The 21,432-nt window shown below is 50.2% G+C and overlaps 1 protein-coding gene and 1 long non-coding RNA gene across 3 annotated transcripts in view; one reads left to right on the top strand and one right to left on the bottom strand.

Annotated features, from left to right (window-relative positions):
• LOC144489408 (uncharacterized) overlaps positions 1 to 3,899 on the bottom strand; it is a 27,525-nt gene extending 23,626 nt beyond the window's left edge. Inside the window, exon 1 of the long non-coding RNA XR_013496971.1 lies at positions 3,761 to 3,899. This is a non-coding gene — a long non-coding RNA (uncharacterized LOC144489408). The remainder of the gene's footprint in view (positions 1 to 3,760) is intronic.
• LOC144488206 (uncharacterized protein C4orf54 homolog) overlaps positions 1 to 21,432 on the top strand; it is a 42,519-nt gene that overhangs the window by 127 nt on the left and 20,960 nt on the right. For both annotated transcript variants that reach the window (XM_078206344.1, XM_078206271.1), the window contains exon 2: positions 1,791 to 6,218. In XM_078206344.1, the coding sequence (XP_078062470.1) occupies positions 1,892 to 6,199 (4,308 nt within the window). In that variant the 5' untranslated portion in view covers positions 1,791 to 1,891 and the 3' untranslated portion in view covers positions 6,200 to 6,218. The remainder of the gene's footprint in view (positions 1 to 1,790; positions 6,219 to 21,432) is intronic.

Genomic DNA, 21,432 nt, shown 5'->3' on the forward strand with positions numbered 1-21,432 from the left:
GCTATAGTGTGCGTCTCTGACTCGTATCATTCTGATATACCCGCTGGTAATCAAAGAAAGGGTTCAAATAATCTTCAGCTGCTGTCCTTGATTCAGAACCGAATGCCACTTGCGTTCAAAAGTAAGGAAATTCGCCAATAGCAAGTGCAGAGCTAGCTTGTATCCAGTAATAAATCCGTGTGGTTTTAATTTGCAGATTACTGTATGTTGCAGTTAAATGCTTTGAACTCAACTTGTATCAGTAGTTATGGGTGTAGAGTTCAGACCGGTGTCAGTATTGTATCACAGTAAGAAGTTTAACAACACCAGGTTAAAGTCCAACAGGTTTATTTGGTAGCAAAAGCAAAAGTGGCTTTTGCTACCAAATAAACCTGTTGGACTTTAACCTGGTGTTGTTAAACTTCTTACTGTGTTTACCCCAGTCCAACGCCGGCATCTCCACATCAGTATTGTATCAGGCAGTGAACTCATCTGTTACTCTGCAGATCTGAATCTGTGATCAGAATTTTACACCTTGTCATTGAGGTTGTCACTTGCTGTTGATCCACAGTCATTTCCAATTCCCATCATTTATAAGTGGTTCTGATGTTTAAACGGTTTTCTGATGTTTACAGCAGACGGGGTTTGGGGTAATGTTCGGCACCAAGTCTCCCTTTCCCACACTTGTACAGGGCCCTTGTGTCCCTCTGTGAAAATCCCGGGCAAAAGTTACACCAGAGTCATTCCCTCTCCTGCTCTCAGTGCAAGTTCCCACATGTTGGGCTAAGCAAACAGCAGATGTGGGATAGGATTTACATTTCATTGTGTGCTGAGTATCTCTGCATTTATTGAGAGAGGGAATAGTGAGTGTGTGTGTGGGGGAGGGGAATAGTGTGTGTGTGGGGGGAGGGAGGGAGGAATAGTGAGTGTGTGTGGGGGGGGAGGGGGGAATTGTGAGTGTGTGGGGGGGGGGGGAGGGAGGAATGGTGTGTGTGGGGGGGGGGGGAGGGGGAATAGTGTGTGTGGGGGGGAGGGGGGAATAGTGTGTGTGTGGGGGGGAGGGGGGAATAGTGTGTGTGTGGGGGGAGGGGGGAATGGTGTGTGTGGGGGGGGGAGGGGGAATAGTGTGTGTGGGGGGGAGGGGGGAATAGTGTGTGTGTGGGGGGAGGGGGGAATGGTGTGTGTGGGGGGAGGGGGGAATGGTGTGTGTGGGGGGAGGGGGGATGGTGTGGGGGGGGGGGAGGGGGGAATGGTGTGTGTGGGGGGGGAGGGGGTGAATAGTGCGTGTGTGTGTGGGGGGAGGGGGGATAGTATGTGGGGGGGGGGAGTAGTGTGTGTGTGGGGGGGGGGATAGTGTGTGTTTGGTGGGAGGGGGGATAGTGTGTGGGGGGGGGAGTAGTGTGTGTGTGTGTGTGGGGGGGGGGGGGAATAGTGTGTGTGTGTGTGTGTGTGGGGGGGGTTAATTATTACCATTCTGGGTGGCGATGTTTGTAACCACATAGAATGAGCACAAGAAGGAGACCATTCGGCCCGTCGTTGTAAGTGCTGCCTCTTTGGAAGCCGTTCCATTAATCTCAGCACTGTCAACAGGGACTGTGGGGACACACTACCTTTAGGGACATCCCTGAAGGCGCTATTTGAATGCAAGTTTTTGCATTATGAAAGGTTTTGCACAGGTTCTTATGAAGTTTCACTTGTAAGTGAATGATGAGGTGATTTGAAGATTGTAAAGGCTGCAGCTTTGGGGAGGAATGTCGGGAGAATCTGCCCCCTGTCCCAGTGACTGAAATCTGCATTTTATCTCTCTTTAGGAAATGCTCTCACTTTGCTGCCGGATCTCTGAGGAGGGACATTTGTCTGAATGTCTGGCTGCTGACGTGACTCCGGGGACAGTGCGGCGGGGCGCTGCCACATGCTGTGCCTCCATTTCTCGGTAGCAGGGACTGGGAGCGCTGCTGCTGCGGCAGTGAATGGCACTCTGTCCGCCCATGGCACCGCCAAACCTGCACCCACTAAAGGGGACAGAGCCAGAGCGGCACCGGGAGGACAGCTACCCGCCTCCCCCCGCACACTGACCGGCACACAGGCTGCAGGCAAGCGGCTGCACCGAGCCCCGCTTCCCGGAGGGACCGGCGGCGATCCGGCGGGGCGAGCCGGCGGCGATCCGGCGGGGCGAGCCGGCGGCGATCCGGCGCGGCGAGCCGGCGGCGATCCGGCGCGGCGGGGCCAGTCGGCGGAGGGGGCAGAGGAGCTGGCGGGCGGCATGAGGAGAGAGGAGACCCCGGCAGACTCCCGCCTGAGAGGCGCCGGCGGAGAGGAAACTCGGGCGGGCGGGAGTGGATCTCTCCGCTGGACGGGCGAGTCCCCCGCCGAATTTTCCGGCTACGAAACGGCGGCGGGCTCGGATATCTACGAGAGTTTCAGTGACGGGGACGGCGGCGGAGTGGGATCCGCCGGGGAGGCCGCTCCTTTACGCCGCTCCGCCGGAGCGCAAGCGGGGCGTAAGGACGGCGGAGCCGGGCTGAGCGGGAAGCCGGATTTATCCCGGGAGGATTTCCCGCCGGGCGGGAATGACGAGACGCATTTTATCAGCACGCACGAGATCCAGTTGTATGAGTTGGACCACGACGGGGATTGTGAGTTCGCCCTGGGATCTTCCTGTGCCCTGGAGGAGAGCAGCGCCGTCTACGCCTTCCTGGACAGCAGCTCCCTGGAAAGCGACGCGTCCGAGGAAACCTCCGACACTCCGCGCGGCTCCAGTCCCACCGAGGAAGCGCCGCCGCTTTGGGGCGCGGCGGAGGCGGCGTCGGACGGGCAGGAAATTCGGGGGAATGGCGAGTGCGCAGAGGGCACAGAGCGGCCTGGCACTGCCAACTCCAGTGGGCACATCCATCTGTCCATCCAGGCCAGCTCGCGGGCGGTGGGCGAGCAGGAAAAGGAGCAGGAAAATTGCGCCCGAAAGGAAGCGGCGGAGCGCGATTGGCGCGGAAATTCGCGGTGTTTGCCAGGGGGTGGCAGAGCGGATGGTGCGGTGCCCACCGCCAAAAGCCCCCTCAGGGGCAAAGGTCTGGAATATTACAGCGGAAGTTCCAGCGCAATTAGTGAGCTGGATGACACGGATAAGGAAGTTCGGAATTTAACCGCCCGGACTTTCCGCAGTCTCGCCTGTCGAGGCGACGAATATTTGGACACTTACTACTCCGCCAATAGATCCACCGATGTATCTTTCCTGTCGGCGGAAACCATCGGGATGAACCACTGGGCGGAATATATCGACTCTCGCTGTCGGAATGCAGCCGAGAACGGAAATCCGCGCCAATGTGCTGGGGAAAATTCGGCGTTAAACGGGCAGCGGAGAGAGGAAACCCCGAGCGGCAAGCGGCAGGGAGCAGGGCGGGAACGGAAACACTTACCCGGCGTGAAGGAGGCGGCCAGCGCCGTTACCGAGAAGCCGGAAAAGCGGGCGGTGGCGGCGGGGACGGAAACTCGCTCCCACAGGCAAATTCAAGTGAGCGGCAAGTTGGAGGAGGTGGGATCCAGGGTCATCACCCTGACGGAGACTGTCAATCTCAGCTACGACGTGAAGGAAGGCACCGCGGCCAGGAGGGAGAGCCAGAGGATTGCCGGTCCCGCCGTCAGGAATCCCGGAGGATCGCGTTGCGCCGATGGGGTTACGGAAGCGGTGCCAAGGGAGCAGGGAGACGGCGAGCGCTGCCGGGAGACATGGAGAACGGCCGGAGACATGGAGAACACGCAGAAAAAATCCAAACTGGCCTCCAACCTGCTGCAGAATGTCATCGGGAAGAAGATGCAGTTTGAACAGGAGTTGCGGATGGAAAGAGGGGAAATTTCCGACACTTCCTTCCCCGGTCCCGCCGGTCCCGCCAGTCCGCCCCTCGCCTCCGAAACCCCGAAAGCGGCCACGCCGGTTCTGAGCCCGGGGGATCCCCACAAAGCCCCGAGCGGCGGGAGCGGGAGCCCGGAATCTCCCCCGGGGACCAGGAGCGGCGACGCGGCCGGAGTTGCGAGACTGGGATCCGTCCCAACCTGCGGCCGCGATCTTCCGGCCCCGGCGGCGGCGGAGGAGGAGGAGGAGGAGGAGAGGGCGGGCGGCTTCCAGAGCCAACACAGCGCCTTCCGATCCTGGAAGGAGCGACCGCCGACCCAGACCGGACGGGGGCCGGAGCCGCCAGGCGGGAGACTGGAGCTGCGGAAGGAACGGAAAATGTCGCACCTTTTCATCCCCAGAATCCAGAGAGCGGCGGAGGGGCGGGGGGAAGGGGGAAGCCCGGGCCAGGGGGTGGTTTTGGGCCAGAAGGGGGCGGGCGGGGGTCCCGGGGGAGGCACGGGGAGCTGCAAATCGCCGGAGATCCGGATCAAGCTGCGGAACCGGAGAGAGAGCCAGCAGCAGAGTGCATTCAGCATTGCCAAACTGCTGACTCCCAATATAGGCGGGAATGCGGCCCGCCCGCCCGCTGACACTAAATTCCACACGGTCTCCACATGGTTTGCAGAGGGAGCGGGGCAGCCAGGAGCAGAGGGCAGGAATAAAGCCCCTCACTTCACCGTGCGGGACATTCGGGAGAATATCCACAAGCTACAGGCTCCCATCCACCAGGTCCGGGATGTCAGGAAGCTGGTGAAGAGTTCCTATCACATCCTCACGTTGGAAGGCAGCAGTGGCGGCGGCACCAAGCTCCAGCTGCCCCCCGGCGCCCTCACCTCGCTGCTGCCCATCGTCATCAAGTGCCAGGCGGTGAGGAACGCGCCCGCCGCCGGAAAACCTCTGCCCGAGGAGGGAAACCCCCCGAGCCCCAGGGGGGACACCCCTCCAACCCCCGGCGGGGACACCCCCACCCCTCCCGCCCCCATGAAGAACGCGCAGCGCCCGCCCGCAGGCCGGAGAGCGGCGGGAAGCCCACCCGCCGCGGCGGGAGCGGAAAAGGTGGCCAGCAAGCAGCTAGCGCTGGAGAAGCTGACGGCGGCGGTGAAGACCATGGAGGAACTCTATGTCTTCGACAAGAACGAGTGGAAGCGGAAGAGCGGCTCCGGCGCCGACTCGCTGGCCGGGAGTCACGTCCTATCGCTGATCGCCAGCGAGGAGGGAGAAGGCGCGGCTCGCCCGTCCGCCCGCCATCCCGCCCGGAGAGGGGAAGCGGCCGCCAAGCCCCCCGGAGCCCCCCCGAGCCTCCAGCCCGGCAACAAGGTCCCGCAGCTCTTCACCGTCGCGCCGGTCCTGCCGCAACTCCGGGATCTCAAACCCGCCCGCGCCCGGAGCCCGCCGGCGCCGCCGCCGCCTGAATTCCGCTCGCTGCGGGCGCCGCGCCGTGCTTCGCTGGAGGAGCCGCGCTCGGTGGCGGCGGGAACCCCGCCCGACAACAGGAGCGCCTCCCAGAACCCGCCGCCCGCTGAATTCGAGAACTACCTCACCATCCCCATCAAAGCAGCCGCCGCCCCGCCGCCTCCCGCCGCCTATTCCCGGCCCCCCGGTCCCCTGCACCCCCACAGCCCCAAACAGCAGCGGGAACCTTCCCCCGCCACCATCTACCACCAGCCCCCCGCCCAGCGAGTCTCCTTCACCCCGCCCGGGGTGCAGCCTCCAGAGCCGATCAGCCCCCTCAAGGTGCACCCGCCCCCGGTGCTGATGGAGAGCTCCCCGGTGCCCTGCTTCCCTGCCCCGCAAACCCAGCGCAAGATGCTGCTGGACCCCAGCACCGGGCAGTACTATCTGGTAGACACCCCCTTGCCACCTACCCGCAAGAGGCTGTATGACCCAGAGACCAGGCAGTATGTGGATGTGCCAATGCCCCAACAGCCCATGGCCACAATGCCAGTACCCATGTCCCCCATTGCAATCAACCCTGGCACCTACAGCACCACCTACATGGTCTACCCTGGATTCCTGCCCACACCAGCCATGCTGCCCACTCTACCCACCCCGCTGTCCCAGCCAGACAACGAATGCAATGAGACTGCCAAACCCAACAGTACTGCCAGCCAACCCAGCGAGATCCACTACATGGAGAGTCCTTACTATTTCCCAACAGGCAAGGCCTCGAACCCTACACACATTCTGACCTCCCAGCAGGTCACCAGGGCCTCCAAGGGCTTTTCCGAGGGCAAGCCAGTGATCAGCTTCACGTCGCAGCCAGGGCCAAGAATCATCGCCCCACCTTCCTTCGATGGCACCACCATGAGCTTCGTAGTTGAACACCGATGAGAGTCTGGGTACGCCACATGTGAGTATGCATCTTCGAGCAGTGACCATGGATAACTACACAAATTGCCCCTTAGACCAGGCTGACACAGAAACATAAAATGCTGGAAAATCTCAACAGGTCTTACAGCATCCGTGGAGGGAGAATAGAGCCTTTGAAGGGTCATCCAGACTCGAAACGTTGGCTTTATTCTCTCCCCACTGATGCTGTCAGACCTGCCGAGATTTTCCAGCATTTTCTGTTTCAGATTCCAGCATCCGCAGCATTTTGCTTTCACAACAGACCTGGTTTAATTTTCCAGATCTCAGGAGCACACGATTGAAATCAAAAGCTTAAGACTTTGGCTGGAATTTTACCGGCATACTCGCCCCGATTCCGGGGGTGGGCTCGGCTCGGAGAACGGCATTCTCCGTTGGCCTCGGGCGGGACTGTACGAACCTCGGGTGGATGTGCTGGTAAAAATCTGCCCACTGTTTGACACTTCTAATTGGCTGCCTTGGGATATTTCTTACATTTCCGGGATTGTAATCCGGAAGTTTGGGGCTAATGATCTGAAATCCCAATGTGGCAGCTGGGAAATTGAAATTTATATAACTGGGAAATTCAGGAATTCGAAAGAAAGCCAGAATCAATAATAGTGAGCATAAAAATTGCAGGTTGTTGTAAAAACCCATCTGGTTCACTAGTGTCCTTTTAGCGAAGGAAATCTGCCGTCCTTACCTGGTCTGGCCTACATGTGAATCCAGATCTACAGCAATGTAGTTGACTCTTAACTACCCTCTGAAATGGCTGAGTGAGACACTCAAGGCAGTTAGGTATCAGCCTCTTGGCTAAGATCAAACCCAAGATGGGTTACAATATCTTATTGTGTCAGCGTAGATCTTGTTTATCTCTTTTGTGGGGACCATGAATTAGATTCAATTGGAATTTGAATTGGGTTTGTGAGAAAGCAAGGAATGGACTTGGGTTTGATTTTTGATTTGATTTATTATTGTCACGTGATTTGGTATACAGTGAAAAGTATTGTTTCTTGCGCGCTATATAGACAAAGCATACCATTCATAGTGAAGGAAAGGAGAGAGTGCAGAATGTAGTGTTCCAGTCATAGCTAGGGTGTAGAGAAAGATCAACTTAATGCAAGATAAATCCATTCAAAAGTCTGATGGCAGCACGGAAGAAGCTGTTCTTGAGTCGGTTGGTCCTCAGATTTTTGTATCTTTTTCCCAACGGAAGAAGGTGGAAGAGAGAATGTCCGGGGTGCGTGGGGTCCTTAATTATGCTGGCTGCTTTTCCGAGACAGCAGCAAGTGTAGACATTGGCAATGGATGCGAGGCTTTTCACGTGATGGACTGGGCTATGTTCATGATCCTTTGTAGTTCCTTGCGATCTTGGACAGAGCAGGAGCCCATACCAAGCTGTGATACAACCAGAAAGAATGCTTTCTATGATGCATCTGTAAAAGTTGGTGAGAGTTGTAGTGGACATGCCAAATTTCCTTAGTCTTCTGAGAAAGTAGAGGCGTTGGTGGGCTTTCTTAACTATAGTGTCGGCATGGGGGGACCAGGACAGGTTGTTGGTGATCTGGACACCTAAAAACTTGAAGCTCTCGACCCTCTCTACTTCGTCGCATTGATGTAGACAGGGGCATGTTCTCCTTTACGCTTCCTGAAGTTGATGACAATCTCCTTCGTTTTATTGACAGTGAGGGAGAGATTATTGTTGTCGCACCAGTTCACCAGATTCTCTATCTCATTCCTGTACTCTGTCTTGTCATTGTTTGAGATCCGACTCATGACAGTGGTGTCATCAGCAAACTTGAAAGTTGAGTTGGAAGGGAATTTGGCCACAGAGTCATAGGTGTATAAGGAGTATAGTAAGGGGCTGAGGACACAGCCTTGCCTGCCCACTCTAAGCATTGGCTTTGTAACTTTAAGGCTGGAGTAAAAATTGGGTCTTGTTTCTCTCTTTTGTGGAGGCGATGAATTGGATTTAATTTGAATTGGTTTTTGGAGCATGGAGATGGATTAAGGGCTTGCCCAGTCGACTTTGGATTTGCAACTCAGGGAAAGGAATAAGATTTTCTTTTAAAATTGGTAATAAATGCAGCAATGCCGAGAATCTTCAGGCTATTGCAGGATTAACATCGCACCAATGTGGAATATGTTACTCAGGAACATGAGTAGGTCATTCAGCCCCTTGAGCCCTTCTCTCCACTCAGTTTGTATCTAATGTTTTGTATCTAAACTCCATTTACCCATCTTGGTTCTGTAACCCCTAATACACTTGCCCAACTAAATTCTATCAATCTTTGCTTTTGAAATTTTCAATTAATCCCCAGAAAAGTGCTGTGAGAGTGGGGAGGTAGGGTGTTGTTTTAACATAGCAACATTTGCGGATGGTACTAAAATAGGTGGGAAAGCAGGCAGTAAAGAGGAGATAAAGATTTTACAGACAGATATAGATAGGTTAGGAGAATCTGGGATCTGGGTTCATGAATCGCGAAAGTTGGTATGCAGGTACAGCACGTAATTAAAAACATGAATGGGATGTTAGCATTTATTGCAAAGGGACTGGAGTATAAAAGTAGAGAAGTGTTGTTGCAATTGTATAGGATGTTGCTGAGACCACACCTGGAGTATTGTCTTCAGTTTTGGTCTCCTTATTTGAGGAAGGATGTGGTGGCATTTGAGACAATTCAGAGAAGGTTCAGCAGATTGATTCCGGGGATGAAAGGGTTGACGTATGAGGAGAGATTAAAGAGTTTGGGTTTGTACTCGCTGGAGTTTAGAAGGATGAGAGGGGATCTGATCGAGGTGTACAAAATAATAAAAGGGATTGATTAAGTAAACGTAGACCAAATGTTTCTGCCTCACTTTCCCTTTCAGTTTGGTCGCCTTCTGTCTCTTATTTATACAACTTTGTTTGCTAGGGAACAGTTTTGTTGCTGCAGTACAGAACAAAAGTGAACCAGTCTTCATACACACACATTGTCAATGGGAGCTGTTCTCAAATGATGCAAATGGGCACAATAGCAGATTGAAAATATCATCAGATACCCACCTGTACTGCCACTCTAACCATTTTTGTTATGATGCTGAGACAGGTGGCCAATGAACCAAGACTTGCAAGGGACAACCTGGAGTCTTGTGATGTGCCCAGGACCCTGAGTGTAATTTTGAAGTAAAGATAAGTGGAGCGTATATCAGCGTGACACACCGCCCATTAGCATTGAGCAGCTAGACCAACAGCCCCTCTAGAGTAAGGCTGCTGAAAAAAGAGAACAATATTCCCTTTAAGTCCCTTTAAGTAACTTGGAAGTTCCTTTGCAGGTGCCTCACAAGTTGGGGCCCCCAAAGTTAGAACGCACGGGTGGCACGCTGGCACAGTGGTTAGCACTGCTGCCTCACAGCGCCAGGGACCCAGGTTCGATTCCTGGCTTGGGTCACTGTCTGTGCAGAGTCTGCACGTTCTCCCCGTGTCTGGGTGGGTTTCCTCTGGGTGCTCCGGTTTTCTCCCACAGTCCAAAAGACATGCCGGTTAGGTGCATTGGCCGTGCTAAATTTTCCTTCAGTGTACCCAGCGGAGTGTGGCGAATAGGGGATTTTCACAGCAACTTCATTGCAGTGTTAATACAAGCCTACTTGCGACATTAATAAATAAACTTTATCCAGATACAGCAAGAGGGTTTAATGGTGCTATATAAGTGCAACTTGCTATTATAGATAGGAGTGGTAGTAGGTGTTGTCTGGAGTTGGTTAGCTCAGTTGGCTGGATGGCTGGTTCATGACGCCAATCGCGTGGGTTCAATTCCTGTAGCGGCTGAGGTTATTCACAAAGGTTCTGTCTTCTCAACCTTGTCCTCCGCCTGAGGTGCGCTGATCCTCAGGCTAAATCACCACTGGTCAGCTCTCCCCTGCAAACAGAGCAGTCTATGGTCATCTGGGACTATGGCAACTTTGCCCTTTACTTAGGTATTGTACATTGTATTGTCTAAACATTAATCAGAGAAGTGACAATAAAAAATAGAACTTTTATTAAGGGGGACACTTTTATTTTTTAACTAGAACAAAGAACAAAGAAAATTACAGCACAGAAACAGACCCTTCGGCCCTCCAAGTCTGCGCCGACCACACTGCCTTTCTCTAACCTCTCCTCATAGCTAATGCCCTCCATACCAGGCAACATCCTGGTAAATCTTTTCTGCACCCTCTCCAAAGCCTCCACATCTTTCTGGTAGTGTGGCGACCAGAATTGAACACTATATTCCAAGTGTGGCCTCACTAAGGCTCTATAAAGCTGCAACATAACTTGCCAATTTTTAAACTCAGTGCCCCGGCCGATGAAGGCAAGCATGCCATATGCCTTCTTGACTACCTTCTCCACCTGCATTGCCACTTTCAGTACTTATACACCCAGATCCCTTTGCCTATCAATGCTCTTAAGGGTTCTGCCATTTACTGTATATTTCCTATCTTTATTGGACCTTCCAAAATGCATTACCTCATGTTTGTCCGGATTAAACTCCATCTGCCATCTCTCCGCGCAAGCCTCCAACCGATCTATGTCCTGCTGTGTCCTCTGATGGTCCTCATCACTATCCGCAAATCCACCAACCTTTGTGTCACCCGCAAACTTACTAATCAAACCAGTTACATTTTCCTCCAAATCATTTATATATGTTACAATTAGCAAAGGTCGCAGCACGGATCCCTGAGGAATGCCACTTGTCACAGCCCTCCATTCAGAAATGCACCCTTCCACTGCTACCCTCTGTCTTCTTTGACCGAGCCAGTTTTGTGTCCACCTTGCCAGCTCACCTCTGATCCCATGCGACTTCAACTTCTGCACCAGTCTGCCATGAGGGACCTTGTCAAAGGCTTTTACTGTTCAAAAATGTATCTATCCTTGCCTTAAAAGTCTATGTAGACAACATCCAATGCCCTACCCTCATCAATCATCTTTGTCACTTCTTCGAAAAACTCGATCAAGTTAGTGAGACACAACCTCCCCTTCACAAAACCATGTTGCCTCTCACTAATACATCCACTTATTTCCAAGTGGGAGTAAATCCTGTCTCGAAGAATCCTCTCCAATAATTTCCCTACCACTGTCGTAAGGCTCACCGGCCTGTAATTACCTGGATCTTTCTTGCTACCCTTCTTAAACGAAGGAATAACGTTGGCTATTCTCCAATCCACTAAGAGCTCCCCTGTAGCCAATGAGGATACAAAGATTTCTCTTAAGGTCCCAGCAATTTCCTCCCTTGCCTCTCTCAGTATTGTGGGGTATATCCCATCAACTGTTAGTATTCTCAAAGAATGGGTTACCATAGATCAATTTTTTTAGTGTTTAAGAACTCAATAGTTAAGCATTCCATCGGGAGATTTATTCTTTATCCATTATCATCTCAAAACATGTTTGAACAGCCAGCTTCCTACGTGCAAAGGCGGGAGACGGAAATTTTCTTTTCTCAAGGTGAAACAATCAACTTTCTCAGCTTTCCCCATGGTTTGGTTATGACACATACTGTGAAAAGTTGTTAGTCACGCCTGAAATTACTACAGGCACTTCCACCTGCAGCTGCAAAAGCTGGATATCTTAAGTGACAGGTTACGTTGCTGCTCTGTCTTTCGTGAAATGCCGTGTTAATCGTCCCCCTGTCACAGAGGAACAGCGTGTGAGCTTGGGGGTGGCGGGGAATGAGATGGAGGGCAGGGAAAATGGGTGGAGAAGTCACAAGATAAATTCTTGCCAGCAATATACATGGGGAAAGTGTGGTAAATTGTGGCAAAGATTGTAAAAGGCTGGAGGAGGACATAGACCAGTTGGATGGGACAGCTTGGTATCTGGTACACTTTAATATAGAAATATGTGAGGTCATGTATTTTGAAGATATGAATTAGGCAGTAACGGAGATCCAGTAAATGATAGGACTGTAAATAGATCAGATCTGGTTGTACAGGTGCACAGGTCATTAGACAAAACAACCTGAGTAGATAATGCCACACAAAAGGAATATAGGAACAAGTGTAGGCCATTCAGCCCTTTGAGCCTATTCCTGCATTCAGTTAAGTCATGGCTGATCTGTACCTTAACTCTATCTTTCCTGCTTTCATTCTGTAAACCCTGAATACTCTTTCCTGTCCTGTGTAAATCTATCACTGCCCCTTAAGGGTGTTCCAGATTTAAGGAGCAACAGAAACTATGGCTTTGATTCGAGAAGCATTAAATATAAAAACAGAGAAGATAAAGTTACACGTCTTTTTTAAGATCATGGAAGTGTCTGATAGATTAGATATGGGGATAATATTTCTGCCTGTGGGAGAAGAGGCTTTATAAGATAGTCACTTTAAAATTCAATAAGGCATTCAAGAGAAACCATTTTACTCAGATTGGGGAGAATATGGACTCGGAGTGCTTTAGGTCAATAGTATAGATACGTTTACTGGGAAGTTAGATAAACGCACAAGGGAGAAAGGAATAGAAGGATATACTGATTGGCGAGATGAGGATCATGTGGAGCATAAGCAGCGGCATAGATCAGTTGGGCCGAATGGCCTGTTTCAGTGCTCCAAACACTGTAATTCTATGTAACTTTACAAAGTCTGTTTCTGGCTGCAGTTGGAGCGTTGTGTGTAGTTCTGACTCTCCAATTATCGGAAGGAAATAAAGGCTATGGAAAGGGTGCAGGGGTAGCGAAGACGAAAGTCTACAGTCATGTAGAGAAACCTGAGAACTTTGGATTTTCACACTCGTGCTGAGATGATTAAGTTGGAAATCTGACCGAGATCATCAATGTTATGATGAGGCTAATAGAGAAAACCTATTCGTCAGCAAAATGGTGACAAGGAGATAGAAGTTTAAGAGAAGCACAAACATTAATTTAGAAGGTGATTAGAAGAAAGTTTTTAAAGAGTGCCACAAGCCATCATTGAAGTAGAGTTTGCAAATTCCTTTGAAGAGGAATTAGATAGTTCCCTATGTAAAGCATCATTAACATAAGAACTAGGAGAAGGAGTCGGCCATCTGGCCCCTCGAGCCTGCTCCGCCATTCAATAAGATCATGGCTGATCTTTTCGTGGACTCAGCTCCACTTACCCGCCCGCTCACCATAACCCTTAATCCTTTTACTGTTCAAAAATTTATCTATCCTTGCCTTAAAAACATTCAATGAGGTAGCCTCAACTGCTTCACTGGGCAGGGAATTCCACAGATTCACAGCCCTCTGGGTGAAGAAGTTCCTCCTCAACTCAGTCCTAAATCTGCTCCCCCTTATTTTGAGGCCATGCCCCCTAGTTCTAGTTTCACCCGCCAGTGGAAACAACCTCCCTGCTTCTATCTTATCTATTCCCTTCATAATCTTATATGTTTCTCTCAGATCTCCCCTCATTCTTCTGAATTCCAATGAGTATAGCCCCAGTCTACTCAGTCTCTCCTCATTAGCCAACCCTCTCAACTCTGGAATCAACCTAGTGAATCTCCTCTGCACCCCCTCCAGTGCCAGTATATCCTTTCTCAAGTAAGGACACCAAAACTGTACACAGTACTCCAGGTGTGGCCTCACCAGCACCTTATACAGCTGCAACATAACCTCCCTTTTTAAAATTCCATCCCTCTAACAATGAAGGACAAAATTCCACTTGCCCTCTTAATTAATGCAATGAAGTCTCTTGAAGCTCTTCACAAGAGTAATTATCAAACAATAACTTGTATCATTGAATATTCTCAAGGCTGAGTTAGATAGATTCTCCATTGGCAGGGGAATCAATGGATGCAATCTTCCCAGAATCGCACAGGGGGTTAGACTAGGTGAGAAAAACTGTGAGATCTCAAACTGAAGTCTTACTGGCACAAATCCTGTTTTTGGACACTGGTAAGAAGTAGCAGCCATTACAGGATTTGCACCCCTGGCCAATGATGCTGCTGTCACAGCCAATGGGTAAAGTGGGGGTGATCTTGAGCCCATGTTACTGTCCATTGGGTGGCATGGTGGCACAGTGGTTAGCACTGCTGCCTCTCAGCGCCAGGGACCCAGGTTCAATTCCAGCTTCAGGTGACCATCTGTCTGGAGCATTTTCTCCGTGTCTGCGTGGGTTTCCTCCGGGTGCTCCGGTTTCCTCCCACACTCCAACGATGTGTGCGTTAGGTTGATTGGCCATGCTAAATTGCCGCTTAGTGTCAGGGGGATTAGCATGGTAAATACATGGGGTTATGGGGATAGGGCCTGGGTGGGATAGTTGTCGGTGCAAACTCGATGGGCTGACTGGCCTCCTTCTGCACTGTAGGGATTCTATAATCCAGGGAAACCTTTTTCGCCATCCCTCGCCAGTGGCGTAATTGGATTTATGCCCACAATGGGAGTGAACCAGATTTAAATTCATTTTAATATACTTGCATGTTATTATCCACCCTCCTGCCCGCTATTGAGCCCCTGCTGTGTTTTCAAACCTCGCCAACATTTACAACAGGTTCATCCAGACATCCAGCCGGTCGTGGGGATCCCCCTGGGGTGTAAAGATCAGTATAGTTCCCAGCGGAGAGGGACATGTCCAGGCAGTGCCCTCGCAATGCCCCATGGCACAGGTTGGCACCATGCCCATTGTAACCTCGCAGTGCCAACCTGTGCCAGGTGCATGGCTGGGGCGGACCTCAGTGGGAACCTCATGGGGATCAATTCATTTCTTTGTGGTGGTGATTGGGGAGCAGATGTGGTAGCTGGGGACGTCAACGATGGCCATGCGGGTGGGAGGTTGTGGGGAAGGTGGGTTCTGGCTGTGAGTGCTGAGGGTGAATGACAGCTACGGGCTCTGATCGCTGGGGGGAGGGATTGGTGGACGTCGGCTGCAATTGGTTGGGGGAGCAGGGGGAGGCACTGAGACCTCCATGATGGGAAGTGGGGCAGGTCATTGTTTGGTCTGATCAGGGCACCCTTTAAACATGGCGCCCCAATCTCGGTGCAGCCAGGCTGTGCCGCCATGTTGAGGCCCCCATCTACCTGATGGCATGATGGCCACATTCAAATCAGCCATGACCTTATTGAGCGACAGTCCAGGCTTGAGGGGCCAAATAGCCTACAGCTGCTGCTAATTGATTTGATTTGATTTATTGTCATATGTATTGGTATACAGTGAAAATATTGTTTCTTGCACGCTATACAAAGCATACTGTTCATAGAGAGGAAAAGGGGAGAGTGCAGAATGTAGTGTTACAGTCATAGCTAGGGTGTAATGTGAGGCAGGTCCATTCAAAAGTCTGACAGCAGCAGGGAAGAAGCTGTTCTTGAGTCGGTTGGTACGTGATCTCAGACTTTTGTATCTTTGTCCCGACGGAATAAAGTGGAAGAGAGAATGTCCGGGGGTGCGTGGGGTCCTTAATTATGCTGGCTGCTTTCCCGAGGCAGTGGGAAGTGTAGACAGAGTCAATGGATGGGAGGCTGGTTTGTGTGATGGATTGGGCTACATTCATGACCTTTTTCTTGCGGTCTTGGTCACAGCAGGAGCCATACCAAGCTGTGATACAACCAGAAAGAATGCTTTCTGTGGTGCATCTGTCTGGTGCATATGTTGGTATGATAGTAATACCCATCACTGAGCCACATAAGGCGATAGTGGGGCAGGTGGCATGGTGGTTAGCAGTGCTGCCTCACACAGTGCAAAAATGTGTGGGTTAGGTTGATTGGCCATGCTAAATTGACCCTAGTGTCAGGGAGATTAGCAGGGTAAATATGTGGGGTTACGGGAATAGGGCCTGGATGGGATTGCGGTGGGTGCTGACTCATGTGCTAAATAGCCTCCTTCTGTACTGTAGGGATTCTATGATTCTAGATGGTCAAAAGCTGAGTGAAAGGGGTAGGTTCTATGAAGCATCTTAAAGGAGGCGAGAGAGGCAGAGAGGTTTAAGGAGGGAATTCTAGAGCTTAGAGCCCAGGCAACTGAAGGCGCGGCCACCAATGGGAGAGGGAATTAAATTGGGAATGATCAAAAGTCCAAAATGGGAGGGGCACAGAGATCTCAAAGAGTTGAGGGGTTGGCGGAGATTACAGAGATAGGGAGAGGGGTGGGTTTGAAAACAAGGGTAAGAATTTTTAGTTGGAGGCATTGCTGAACTTGGAGCCGATGTTGGTCTGTAAGCACAGGGTGACGGGAGAAAGTAAGGACACTGACAGCCGAGGTTTAGATGGTGGGTAGAATGTGGGAATGCCGTGCATTAGAATCGTCACATCTGGAGGGGATAGAAGAGTGGGCGAGGGTTCCTGCAGCAGCTGAGCTTTGATTTGATTTATTATTGTCACATGTATTAGCATACAGTGAAAAGTATTGTTTCTTGCGAGCTATACAGACAAAGCATACCGTTCATAGAGAAGGAAAGGAGAGAGTGCAGAATGTAGTGTTGCAGGCATAGCTAGGGTGTAGAGAAAGATCAACTTAATGCGAGGTAGATGAGAGTCGTAGCTGACATGCCAAATTTCCTTAGTCTTCTGAGAAAGTAGAGGCGTTGGTGGGCTTTCTTAACTATAGTGTCAGCATGAGGGGGACCAGGACAGGTTGTTGGTGATCTGGACACCTAAAAACTTGAAGCTCTCGACCCTTTCTACTTCGTCCCCATTGATGTAGACAGGGGCATGTTCTCCTTTACGCTGAGGAAGTTCATGTTCCAAAGGTGCAGATATCTTAGTGATGGCACAGGGAAATGGCAGAACTTGCACTCATTTAATGCTTTGTCAGATATCTTTGTGTCATAGTAGAAATTAAAATCCTCAGCAGACCTCCAATAGAGATCTCCAATGGAGAGTCAGAAGATAAGAGGTGAGGTTCTCCGGCCTCCCAGCTGCATGTTTCCCGCCGGCAAGAGGTGGCGCGATGTTTGCGAGCGGTGGGATTTTCTAGTCCTGCTGCTGTCAATGGGAATTCCCAATGACATCACCCCACACGGAGAATCCCGTCGGCGTGAATGGCCGGAGAATTCCGGCCATGCGCTGTTATAATGACAGGGATATTATCATCAGGTAGAGTCCTAAATATTAAATAAAACTAGCGATTCTCACATCACATTGCTCCTAGTAAGTCAGATGAGAGTGAATGAGACTATAAGCAGCAGGTGAGGTAATCTTGCATCAAAGGCAAAATACTGCAGTGTTTAACATTTCCATAGAATCCAACAGTGCAGAAGGAGGCCATTCGGCCCATCGAATCTGTGCCAACCACAGTCCCATCCAGGCCCTATCCCCATAACCCCATGCATTTACCTTGCTAGTTCCCCTGACACTAGGGTCAATTTTAGCACGGCCAATCAACCTAACCCGCACATCTTTGGAGTGTGGGAGGAAACCGGAGCGCCCGGAGGAAACCCACGCAGACACGGAGAGAACGTGCAAACTCCACACAGACAGTGACCCAAGCCGGGAATCGAACCCGAGTCCCTGGCTCTGTGAGGCAGCAGTGCTAACCACTGTGCCACCGCGCCGCCCCATATAAAAACTGAAAATGCTCAACAACAGCCAGCAACTGAGACAGAGATCATGGCCAGAATTTCCTGCTGCAGTGAACGGAGTGAGGTCTGGCTGAGCGCCCAATTCCTGCAGAGACGGCGGGACGTGAATGGCCAGAGAATTCCAGCCGATATTTCAGGTTGCTCCCCCTTCATCAGAATTGTATGTAATTTGAGATTTAACAGTTTATGAGGAAACACTGCCACTGGTGTGATTCTGGTTAAGCTGATCAGAGAGAAAGGGAGGGAGATCTGCAGTTTGTAAAGTTCTGGTTGTACATTGAAAATAAAGCAACATGAAATAACGACTGATAAGTTTACAGGAGTCCGTTCATTACAACTTCTGTTGTTGACCTTGGTGAATTTTCTTCCACCTTTTGGCAGTTTTTGAGCAGTGGTGCCTGAAGTACTGTGTACAGTTCTGGTCATCCTATTATAGAAAGGATATTATTAAACTAGAAAGAGTGCAGAAAAGATTTACTGGGATGCTACCGGGACTTGATGGATTGAGTTATAAGGAGAGGCTGAATAGACTGGGACTTTTTTTTCTGGAGCGTTGGAGGCTGAGGGGTGACCTTATAGAGGTCTATAAAATAATGAGGGGCATAGAACAGCTAGATAGTCAATATCTTTTCCCAAAGGTAGGGGGTCTAAAACTAGAGGGCATAGGTTTAAGGGGAGAGATATGAAAGGGTCCAGAGGGGCAATTTTTTCACACAGTGTTTGGAATGAGCTGCCAGAGGCAGTAGTAGAGGCGGGTACAATTTTGTCTTTTAAAAAGCATTTAGACAGTTACATGGGTAAGATGGGGATAGAGGGATGTGGACCAAACGTGGGCAATTGGGACTAGTTTAGTGGTTGAAAAAAGGGGCAGCATGGACAAGTTGGGCCGAAGGGCCTGTTTCCATGCTGTAAACCTCTATGACCCGAAGTGTTGAAACTTTAAAAACCTTTATATTTATAAATACTGGAATGATACAATTATTTCTGAGTTGTTGGTGAGCTTGGCAAAAAACAGCTGTTCAGTTTGAACCACAATTATTTATTTTTCCTGCTAATGGTGCGATCGTAGAAAATAATCAGCGAGTGTTTTGTTTGTGTCTAATTTAAGATGGTGGAGTTTACTGTAAGTAATCCAGAGAGAAAGTCAGAGTTGGGTTGTTGTGCTGCTGTAAATAGCTTCGTACTGCTTGCCCTATCTAATGTTAAGCACTGTCGGAGCTGTGCCAAGTGGCCAGTTGCTAACATTCAAAACAAAGTTGTTGATCACTGTCACAAATATAAAGTATTTGCGGTGCAGAAACAGGCCATTCGGCTCAATATGTTGGTGTTTCTGCTTCGCAAAACTCTCCTCCTGCTCTACTTCATCTCACCCTATCAACCTACCCTTCAGGGCGGCGCAGTGGCACCGTGGTTAGCACTGCTGCCTCACAGCGCCAGGGACCTGAATTCAATTCCAGCCTCGGATCACTGTCTGTGTGGAGTCTGCATGTACTCCCCGTGTCTGCGTGGGTTTCCTCCGGGTGCTCCGGTTTCCTCCCACAGTCTGAAGATGTGCGGGTTAGGTGGATTGGCCATGCTAAATTGCCCCTTAGTGTCAGGGGGATTGGCAGGGGCAATATATGGGGATAGGGCTTGGGTGGAATTGTTGTTGGTGAGGGATCAATGGGCCTCCTTCTGCACTCTTGGGATTCTATGGATTCTATTCCTCTTTGCCTCATGTACCCATCTAGGGTGGAATTTTGCCACCCGGTCATGGTGAGGGTGGGGCCGTAAATTGTAAAATTCAGCCCCAAATTTCCCTTTAACTGCATCTCATACTATACACCTTAACATTCTCACCACTCTGTGATAAAGGAGCTTCTCCTGAATTTTCCATTCAATTTATTAGTGATTATCTTATACTTCTGACCCCTTGTACTAGTCTCCTGCACAAGTGAAAACATTTCTGCATCTACCCTATCAAAGGTAACCTCTGAACTGCCAAACTCAAATTTTAAGGCTCTGCCCCTTTCCTCTAGTCCACCCGCTGTCCCCGATCAGAGGAAATAGTTTCTCTTTATCCCATCAAATCTTTCAATCTGAAACACTTTGATTAGATCACCCTGACTCGAGCCTAGTCTGTGCAACTTGTCCTTGTAATTTAACCCCCTAATCCCTGATTACATCCAGATGAATTTGAGCTGTGGTCTCATTAAGACCAGAAAGAATATCCTTCCTGAATTGTGGTGTCCAGAGGTGAACGGCGTATTCCAGATGGGGTCTAACCAGAGATCACGTAATTGAAAACCTAACCTCCTGCCACTTGGGGCGAAGGCAAACAATTGGGGTATCCCGAGGATGTGAAAGGCACTATATAAATGCAATGTTCTTTCACATTTTATTCACAAACTGTTAAAAATAACAGGAGGAGGCCATTCAGCTCCTCAGGAGACACTCTGTCATTCCGTTAGATCATGGGGTAACAGGATCTTAACTCCATCTACCCGCCTTGGTTCAACAACCGTTAATACTCTGACCCAACAACAAACTCAGCTTTTGGGTGAGAATTCCAGATTTCTACCATTCAACTAGCGTGCACCACAGCACCCAGTACCTCGGACCTGTCATTCCAGATGGTGATCTAGAATAAAAATATTAATTAAATAAAATGTTGAACACGTACATTTCAAACAAAATGGAGGCAGCTTATGTTTCTTCAATCTGAATGGGCATTAACGTAATAGGTTCTAACTAAAAGGAGATCTTCAAATCCACGGTCCAAAGATGCGCAGGTTAGGTTGATTGGCCAAGCTAAATTGACCCTAGTGTCAGGGGGATTAGCGGGGTAAATATGTGGGGTTACGGGAATAGGGTCTGCGTGGGATTGTGGTTGGTGCAGACTCGATGGGCCGAATAGTCTCCGTCTGCACTGTAGGGATGCTGTGATTCTATGAAATCACTTTCTCACCTCACAGTGAGGTTACTGACTTGAAATCTTTTTGTCCTCATATTGACTTCTCAGTGGAGTTCAGAGGGATGAGAGGTGATCTTATTAAAACATTCTAAGGGGTCTTGATGGGGTAGATATTGAGAGGATGTGTCCCCTCGTGGAGTGTATATAATTCCTACAGTGCAGAAGGAGTACATTCGGCCCATTAAGTCTGCACCAACTCTCCAAACAGGCATCTTACCCAGGCCCACACCACCCCATCCTATCCTTGTAACCCTGTGCATTTAGCACGGCCAATCCACCTAACCCACACGTCTTTCGGACTGTGGGAGGCAACCGAAGCACCCGGAGGAAACCCACGCAGACATGGGGCGAATGTGCAGATTCCACGGTGGCACAGTGGTTAGCACTGCTGCCTCACAGTGCCAGGGATCTGGGTTCGATTCCCGGCTTGGGTCACTGCCTGTGTGGAGCTTCCACGCACTCCCCGTGTCTGTGTGGATTTCCTCCGACAGTCCGAAGGACGGCTGGTTAGGTGCGTTGGCCATACTAAATTCTCCCTCAGAGTACTCGAACAGGCGAGTACTCGTAAGTAAGCCTACTTGTGACTAATAAATTTTTAAAAACTTTTAGTGACCTGAGGCCGGAATCGAACCCGGGTCCCTGGCACTGTGAGGCAGCAGTGTTAACCACTGTGCCACCGTGGCGCCCAATCTAGAAACATTTTAAAATAAACGTTTTTCCATTTAAGATGAAGATGAAGAGGAATTTTTTTCTCTCAGAGGGTCTTTTGTGTTTGGAATTATCTTCCCCAGT

The sequence above is a fragment of the Mustelus asterias genome, chromosome 1 (assembly GCF_964213995.1).
Source record: "Mustelus asterias chromosome 1, sMusAst1.hap1.1, whole genome shotgun sequence".
NCBI classification, from domain to species: Eukaryota; Metazoa; Chordata; class Chondrichthyes; order Carcharhiniformes; family Triakidae; genus Mustelus; species Mustelus asterias.